This window comes from Ranitomeya imitator, chromosome 4 (genome assembly GCF_032444005.1).
Source record: "Ranitomeya imitator isolate aRanImi1 chromosome 4, aRanImi1.pri, whole genome shotgun sequence".
Lineage (NCBI taxonomy): Eukaryota > Metazoa > Chordata > Amphibia > Anura > Dendrobatidae > Ranitomeya > Ranitomeya imitator.
This window is the reverse complement of record NC_091285.1, coordinates 6,350,508-6,358,459: the sequence shown is the minus strand read 5'-3', so window position 1 is coordinate 6,358,459 and position 7,952 is coordinate 6,350,508. Positions and strand designations below refer to the sequence as shown.

Sequence of the window (7,952 nt, the reverse complement as noted above, 5' to 3'; positions counted from 1 at the left end):
CTCTTGGCTGTTCTTCTAATTTTTTCTCCTTTCCTCTCCCCTCTTCTATCTCTACCTTCCTTTTTTTCCTGTTCTCCATTGTCCATCTTGCTTATCCTCTTCTTTCCCCTATTTCCTCTCTTCCTCCCCTTCTTTCTCTCCTGTTCCCCACTGATCTTCCTTCTAGTCTTCTCTTCCCTTTTCCTTTCCTTTCTTCCTTCCCATCTTTCTCTGCTGTTCTCCATCACTCTTCTTGCTTCCCTTCCACTCCTTCCTCTCCTTCCCTCTTCTTCTTTCCTCTCTTCATTCCCATCCTTCTCTGCTGTTCCCCACTGCTCTTCTTGCTTCTACTCTCCTTTCCTCTCCTTCCCTCTTTCTTCCCTTCTTTCTATTCTGTTCTCCACTGCTCTTATTACATGTCCACATCTATCTTTTATACTGCCTTCTTTTGATCTTTTCTTTCCCTCTCCTTCCTTCTCTTCCGTTCTTTCCCCTATTTCCTTCTCTTCTGCTCACCACTGATCTTCTTGCTTGTCTTGCTGTCTTTCACACTCCTCTTTTCCTCCTCTCTTCTTTTCTCTCCTTCCTTCTCCTTTCCTCTCTTTCTTCTTTTCGTCTCTCCTGTTCCCCACTGCTCTTTTTGCCTGTCCTCATCTCTGTTTCACATTCCTCTCTTTTCCTCTTCTCCACTCTCTTCTTTCGTCTCCTTCCCTTTCTTCCTTCCCATCCTTCTCTGCTTCTCCTCTTCTCTCTTCTTTCTTTTCCTCTCCTCTCTTTTTTCCTTCCCTTTACTTCTTTTCCTCTCTTCCTTCCAATCCTTCTCTGTTTCTTCTCTTCTCTCTTCTTTCCTCTCCTCTCTTTTTTCCTTTCCTTCATTTTCTTCCTCTTTCTTCCTTCCAATCCTTCTCTACTTCTCCTCTTCTCTCTCCTTTCCTCTCCTTCCCTTTTCTTCTCTCCTTTCCCATCCTTCTCTGCTTCTCCTCTTCTCTCCTCTCTCTTTTCCCCTCCTTTCCTTTTCTTTTTTCCACATTCTTTTTTTTTCTTCTCTTCTTTCTCTTCTCCTCTTCTCTCTTTCACTCCCCTATCATCCTCTTCTCTTTTCCTCTTCTTTCCTCTCTTATTTCCTCTCCTTATCTTTTCTTCTTTTCCTCTTTTCCTTCCCATCCGTCTCTGCTTCTCCTCTTCTCTCTTCTTTCCTCTCTCTTTCTCTATACTCTTTTTTCCTTTCCTTCCCTTTTCTTCTTTTCCTCTCTTCCTTCTCTGTTTCTTCTCTTCTCTCTTTTCCTTTACTTACTTTTTTCCTTTCCTTCCCTTTTCTTCCATTTTCTTCCTCTCTTCCTTCCCATCCGTCTCTGTTTCTCCTTTTCTCTCTTCTTTCCTCTCTCTTTTCCTCTTCTCTCTTCTCTTTTTTCCACTCCCCCTTTTCTTCCTTTCCTCTCTTCCTTCCAATCCTGCTCTGCTTCTCCTCTTCCCTAATCTTTCCTCTCCTCTCTTTTTTCCTTTCCTTCATTTTCTTCCTCTTTCTTCTCTTCCTTCCAATCCTTCTCTACTTCTCTTCTCTCTTCTTTCCTCTAGCTTTTCCTTTCCGCTCTTTGTTCCTTTCCTTCCCTTTCTTCTTTTCCTCTCTTTTTTCCAATCCTTCTGTTTCTTCTCTTCTCTCTTCTTTCCTCTCTCTTTTCCTCTATTCTCTTTTTTCCTTTCCTTCACTTTTCTTCCTCTTTCCTCTCTTCCTTCCATTCCTTCTCTACTTCTCATTTTCTCTCTTCTTTCCTCTCTCTTTTCCTCTACTCTCTTTTTTCCTTTCCTTTTCTTCTTTTCCTCTCTTCCTTCCAATCCTTCTGTTTCTTCTCTTCTCTCTTTTCCTTTACTCTTTTTTCCTTTCCTTCCCTTTTTTTCCTCTTACCTCTCTTCCTTCCTATCCTTCTCTGCGTCTATTATCTCTTCTATCCTTACTCTTTTCATCTTCTCTCCTCACTTTTTTCCTCTTCTTCCCGTTTCTCGTTTTCCTCTCTTCCTTCCAATCCTTCTTTCTCCTTCCTCTTCCCTCTTTCACTCTCCCCTCTTTTCCTCTTCTCTTCTCCCTTCTTTCCTCTCCTTATCTTATCCTCTTTTTTTCTCTCTTTCCCGTCCTTCTCTGCTTCTCTCTTCTTTCCTCTCCTTCTCTTTTCTTCTTTTCCTCTCTTCCTCTTCACCCTTCTCTGCTTCTCCTCTTCTCTCTTTCACTGTCCTTTTGCTTTTCCCTTCTCTCCTTTCTTCTTTTCTCTCCTTCATTCTCTTCTCTCTTTCCCCCATCTCTGCTTCTCCTCTTCTCTCTTTCTCTCTCCTCTCTCTTTTCCCCTCCTCTCCTTTCTTCTTTTCTCTCCTTCTCCTCTCTCTTTTCCCCTCCTCTTCTTTTTCCTCTTCTCTCTTTCACTCTCCTCTCTTTTCCCCTCCTCTCCTTCTTTTCTCTCTTTCTCCTCTTCTTTCTCCTCTTCTTTCTCCTCTTCTCTCTTTCACTCTCCTCTCGCTTTTCCCTTCTCTTCTTTCCTCTTTTCTCTCTATCTCCACACTCTTTACCCCTCCTCTTCTTTCTCTTCTCTCCTTCACTCTCCTCTCTTTTCCTCTCCTCTCTTTTCCCCTCCTCTTCTCTCCTTCACCTCCTCTCTCTTTTTTGCCCTCCTCTTATTTCCTTCACTCTCCTCTCTCTTTTCCTTTCCTTTCTTCTTTCTCTCCTTCACCTACTCTCTCTTTTCCCCTCCTCTTCTTTCCTTCACTCTCCTCTCTCTTTTCCCCTCCTCTTCTCTCCTTCACTCTCCTCTCTCTTTTCCTCTCCTTTCTTCTTTCTCTCCTTCACCTCCTCTCTCTTTTCCCCTCCTCTTCTTTCCTTCACTCTCCTCTCTCTTTTCCTCTCCTTTCTTGTTTTCTCTCCTTCTCTACGTTCTTTTCCACGACAGACGCGTTTCACAGTACAACATGTCAGAATGTGAGCGCTGATGGCGGGCTGAGAGTCTGCTGACACTTTGTTGATGGACTGACTGTCAGTTCCCCGTCACGGCTCTGTGATATCTAATCGTATGATGCCAGAAAGGAACATCTTGGATGAAGTTTGCGCAGATCCGCTATGTGTGAGAGCGGCGGGTGCAGCGGAGCCCCCCGCGGATCATAGAGCTGTTATCCTTGTACTGTAAGAGACGCCGGAGTCTCCCAGTGATCTGGATACAATGTATCTAATACCTTTTGTTCCTTCTGAGGCCTGCTCGTCTCTTTGCTCAGCGCCGTGTCTGGCGCTTTGTGCGATTTCTCCGCTGTGATTACGTCTCCGCTCTGTTGAACGGGCTGCTGTTAACACAATGTGAACCTGGCCTTAGTCCACAGACCGCGCACTGGAAATGTCACTTGTCACTCACAGCCCCGTCATGATTACAAGGGGGCGACAGAAAAGTCCCGAACTCCGCCAGCCCTCCGTCCTCTCCAGCCTTCCGTCCTCCCCAGCCGTCCGTCCTCCCCTTCCCTCCGTCCTCTCCAGCCCTTCGTCCTCCCAGCCCTCCGTCCTCCCCAGCCCTCCGTCCTCCCCAGCCCTCCGTGCTGCCCAGCCCTCCGTCCTCCCCGACCCTCCGTTCTTTCCAGCCCTCCGTCCTCCCCGGCCCTCCGTCCTCCCCGGCCCTCCGTCCTCCCCGGCCCTCCATCCTCCCCGACCCTCCGTCCTCCCCAGCCCTCCGTCCTCCCCAGCCCTCCGTCCTCCCAAGCCCTTCGTCCTCCCCGGCCCTCCATCCTCCCCAGCCCTCCGTCCTCCCCAGCCCTCCGTCCTCCGTCCTCCCCAGCCCTCCGTCCTCCCGGCCCTCCGTCCTCCCCGGCCCTCCGTCCTCCCCAGCCCTCCATCCTCCCCAGCCCTCCGTCCTCCCCAGCCCTCCGTCCTCCCCGGCCCTCCATCCTCCCCAGCCCTCCGTCCTCCCCAGCCCTCCGTCCTCCGTCCTCCCCAGCCCTCCGTCCTCCCGGCCCTCCGTCCTCCCCGGCCCTCCGTCCTCCCCAGCCCTCCATCCTCCCCAGCCCTCCGTCCTCCCCAGCCCTCCGTCCTCCCCGTCCTCACTGGCCCTCAGTCCTCCCCAACCCTCCGTCCTCCCCGGCCCTCCGTCCTCCTCGTCCTCCCCAGCCCTCCGTCCTCCCCGGCCCTCCGTCCTCCTCATCCTCCCCAGCCCTCCGTCCGGCCCTCTGTCCTCCTCGTCCTCCCCAGCCCTCCGTCCTCCCCGGCCCTCCGTCCTCCCCGGCCCTCCGTCCTCTCCGGCCCTCCGTCCTCCCCGGCCCTCCGTCCTCTCCAGCCCTCCATCCTCCCCATCCTCCCCGGTTCTCCGTCCTCCCCAGCCCTCCGTCCTCCCTAGCTCTCCGTCCTCTCCAGCCCTCTGTCCTCCCCAGCCCTCCGTCCTCCCCGGCCCTCCGTCCTCCCCGGCCCTCCATCCTCTCCAGCCCTCCGTCCTCCCCAGCCCTCCGTCCTCCCCGGCCCTCCGTCCTCCCCGGCCCTCCATCCTCCCCAACCCTCCGTCCTCTCCAGCCCTCCGTCCTCCCCGTCCTCCCCGGTTCTCCGTCCTCCCCAGCCCTCCGTCCTCCCTAGCCCTCCGTCCTCTCCAGCCCTCTGTCCTCCCCAGCCCTCCGTCCTCCCCGGCCCTCCGTCCTCCCCGGCCCTCCATCCTCCCCAACCCTCCGTCCTCTTCGGCCCTCCGTCCTCCCCGGCCCTCCGTCCTCCCCGTCCTCACTGGCCCTCAGTCCTCCCCAGCTCTCCGTCCTCCCCGGCCCTCCGTCCTCCCCGGCCCTCCGTCCTCCCCAGCCCTCCATCCTCCCCGGCCCTCCATCCTCCCCGGCCCTCCGTCCTCCCCGGCCCTCCGCCCCAGCCCTCTGTCCTCCCCAGCCCTCCGTCCTCCCCAGCCCTCCGTCCTCCCCGGCCCTCCGTCCTCCCCGGCCCTCCGTCCTCCCCGGCCCTCCGTCCTCCCTGGCCCTCCGTCCTCCTCGTCCTCATCGGCCCTCAGTCCTCCCCAGCCCTCCGTCCTCCCCGGCCCTCCGTCCTCCCCGGCCCTCCGTCCTCCCCAGCCCTCCATCCTCCCCGGCCCTCCGTCCTCCCCGGCCCTCCGCCCCAGCCCTCTGTCCTCCCCAGCCCTCCATCCTCCCTGGCCCTCTGTCCTCCCCAGCCCTCTGTCCTCCCCGGCCCTCCGTCCTCCCCTGCCCTTCGTCCTCCCCGGCCCTCTGTCCTCCCCGGCAATCCGTCCTCCCCGTCCTCACTGGCCCTCAGTCCTCCCCAGCCCTCCGTCCTCCCCGGCCCTCCGTCCTCCTCATCCTCCCCAGCCCTCCGTCCTCCCCAGCCCTCCGTCCTCCCCTGCCCTTCGTCCTCCCCGGCCCTCCGTCCTCCCCGGCCCTCCGTCCTCCCCGTCCTCACTGGCCCTCAGTCCTCCCCAGCCCTCCGTCCTCCCCGGCCCTCCGTCCTCCTCATCCTCCCCAGCCCTCCGTCCTCCCCGGCCCTCCGTCCTCCTCGTCCTCCCCAGCCCTCCGTCCTCCCCGGCCCTCCGTCCTCCGCGCCTTATGATTTATGCAGGGTGTAAATTATTGTTTGTGTTAAATTGTTTCTCCGAAGCCATAGAGGAATGTGAAGTCGTCAGATTAACTGCTGGCCGCTTCATTAGGTGAGCATAATTTTATATTCCCTCTTGGAAATCTAAATAGCAGCGATTTCCTCCCCAAACAGGGCAGGAAACAAAGACCCCATTCACAGTGAGTGGGCAATTCTGTATCATGCTTTGTATTGTGAAACAAGCTTGTTACTAAGAGGAGAGAAGCCGCACAAGAAAGGCATTTCTGTCTGGATATTCGCCGCATTCAACACTCCGCTCTTTATTATTAATTACTGGATGTTGATTCTTGAAATTACTAAGTTTGCGCTGAAAGACGCCGCTTTATTAATTTCCATTTACATACTCGCCGGCAGCTGAACGACAATTCAGGAATTTTTTTTTTCTTTTCTCATTTGCATATAAAATTGTAATCAAAAGAAATGCAAAGCGGTGTTACTTAACGGGCTATTATCCCACCACTGTCTCCTGTCTGGGGTCTAATAATCCCGCGGCAATCAAGTGTCATACGCGGCCTGCGGAGCCGGGCGCCGTCTTTAATCATGTGCCGCTGAATGCCGCGTAATTGTTTGATTTCTCAATAAAAGTCCACACGGATTTCTCTTTCTTCCACGCGCGGCGTCGACGTTATCAATATTTTTGTTTGTTGTGAATGCTTTTGATGGGAGAATTATGGTATTAAAATGGGAATTAAGGCTTTTCTTCTGGGGGTATATAAGGACCGGGCGTCTTGGCATATTCCCGGAGCGATACTTTTACATTTAGTGTTCGTTGCGCAGGGATTCGCCGCCTACGCCTTCCTCTTAGTCGCTGACAATGGATACAAAGTAACAAATCACAGTACGCAGGCTCCAAGCTCTGGGGTGAGGGGGCCCCAGAAATGACCCCATTGGGTCCTCCAGGGATTCATGGGGCCGGAGATCCTGAATCCAGACCAGTAGCGGCCATTATTCGTCGTCCGCAGAGTCACCTCGCTAATAATATGGATGATTAATTAACTCATCACTTATCATTTATCATCCCGACCCCCCAGCACCTGTGTATCCAGCTTCTGAGACCCTACACAGCACCGGGGAAGAGTATCAGAACACCCGCCCCAAAGAACCAAAACCTAAGGAATGGGAACCAAAGTCTGGAGCCGCGACAGAGAAGAGAGACGGCGGAGGAAAAAGAATAAGGAGACGGAAGAAAGAGATAAATGATGAGAGAGAGCGAGAGAAAGAAAAGAAACAAAAGAAGAGAAAGAAAGGAGGAAAAAGAATAAAGACAAGAGATGGAAGAAAGAGATAAATGATGAGAGAGAGCGAGAGAAAGAAAAGAAACAAAGGAAGGAAGAGAAAGAAACAAAAGAGAAAGGAAGGAGGAAAAAGAATAAAGACAAGAGATGGAAGAAAGAGATAAATGATGAGAGAGAGCGAGAGAAAGAAAAGAAACAAAGGAAGGAAGAGAAAGAAACAAAAGAGAAAGGAAGGAGGAAAAAGAATAAAGACGAGAGATGGAAGAAAGAGATAAATGATGAGAGAGAACGAGAGAAAGAAAAGAAACAAAGGAAGAGAAAGAAACAAAAGAGAAAGGAAGGAGGAAAAAGAATAAAGAGATGGAAGAAAGAGATAAACGATGAGAGAGAAAGAAAAGAAACAAAGGAAGGAAGAGAAAGGAAGGAGGAAAAAGAATAAAGAGATGGAAGAAAGAGATGAATGATGAGAGAGAACGAGAGAAAGAACGAGAGAAAGAAAAGAAACAAAGGAAGGAAGAGAAAGAAAGAAAAGAGAAAGGAAGGAAGGAGGAAAAAGAATAAAGACGAGAGACGGAAGATGGAAGAAAGAGATAAATCATGAGAGAGAACAAGAGAAAGAAAAGAAACAAAGGAAGAGAAAGAAACAAAAGAAAAAGGAAGGAGGAAAAAGAATAAAGACAAGAGACGGAAGAAAGAGATGAATGATGAGAGAGAACGAGAGAAAGAAAAGAAACAAAGGAAGAGAAAGAAAGAAAAGAGAAAGGAAGGAAGGAGGAAAAAAAATAAAGACGAGAGACGGAAGAAAGAGATGAATGATGAGAGAGAACGAGAGAAAGAAAAGAAACAAAGGAAGAGAAAGAAACAAAAGAGAAAGGAAGGAGGAGGAAAAAGAATAAAGACGAGAGATGGAAGAAAGAGATAAATGATGAGAGAATAAGTGAAAGAAAAGGAACAAAGGAAGGAAGAGAAAGGAAGAAACAAAAGAGAAAGGAAGGAAGGAGGAAAAAGAATAAAGACGAGAGATGGAAGAAAGAGATAAACGATGAGAGAGAACAAGAGAAAGAAAAAAAGAGAAAGGAAGGAACGAAGAGAAAAAAAGAAGGAAGAGATGAATGATGAGCGAGAATGAGAGAAAGAAAAGAAAG

The 7,952-nt window shown here is 51.4% G+C and overlaps 2 protein-coding genes across 2 annotated transcripts; one reads left to right on the top strand and one right to left on the bottom strand.

Moving 5' to 3' along the window:
• Window positions 1-525: 525 nt before the first annotated feature.
• On the bottom strand, window positions 526-1,143 carry LOC138673826 (uncharacterized). The gene has a single exon (XM_069761863.1). It carries the CDS (start codon window positions 1,141-1,143, stop codon window positions 526-528), a length of 618 nt encoding a protein of 205 aa, XP_069617964.1.
• Window positions 1,144-2,931: 1,788 nt separating this feature from the next.
• LOC138673825 (uncharacterized) lies at window positions 2,932-7,246 on the top strand. Its single transcript, XM_069761862.1, has 3 exons — window positions 2,932-2,941; window positions 3,386-5,624; window positions 6,793-7,246. The coding sequence occupies exons 1-3, from the start codon at window positions 2,932-2,934 to the stop codon at window positions 7,244-7,246; spliced, it is 2,703 nt and encodes a 900-aa protein (XP_069617963.1).
• The last annotated feature ends 706 nt before the right edge of the window (window positions 7,247-7,952 follow it).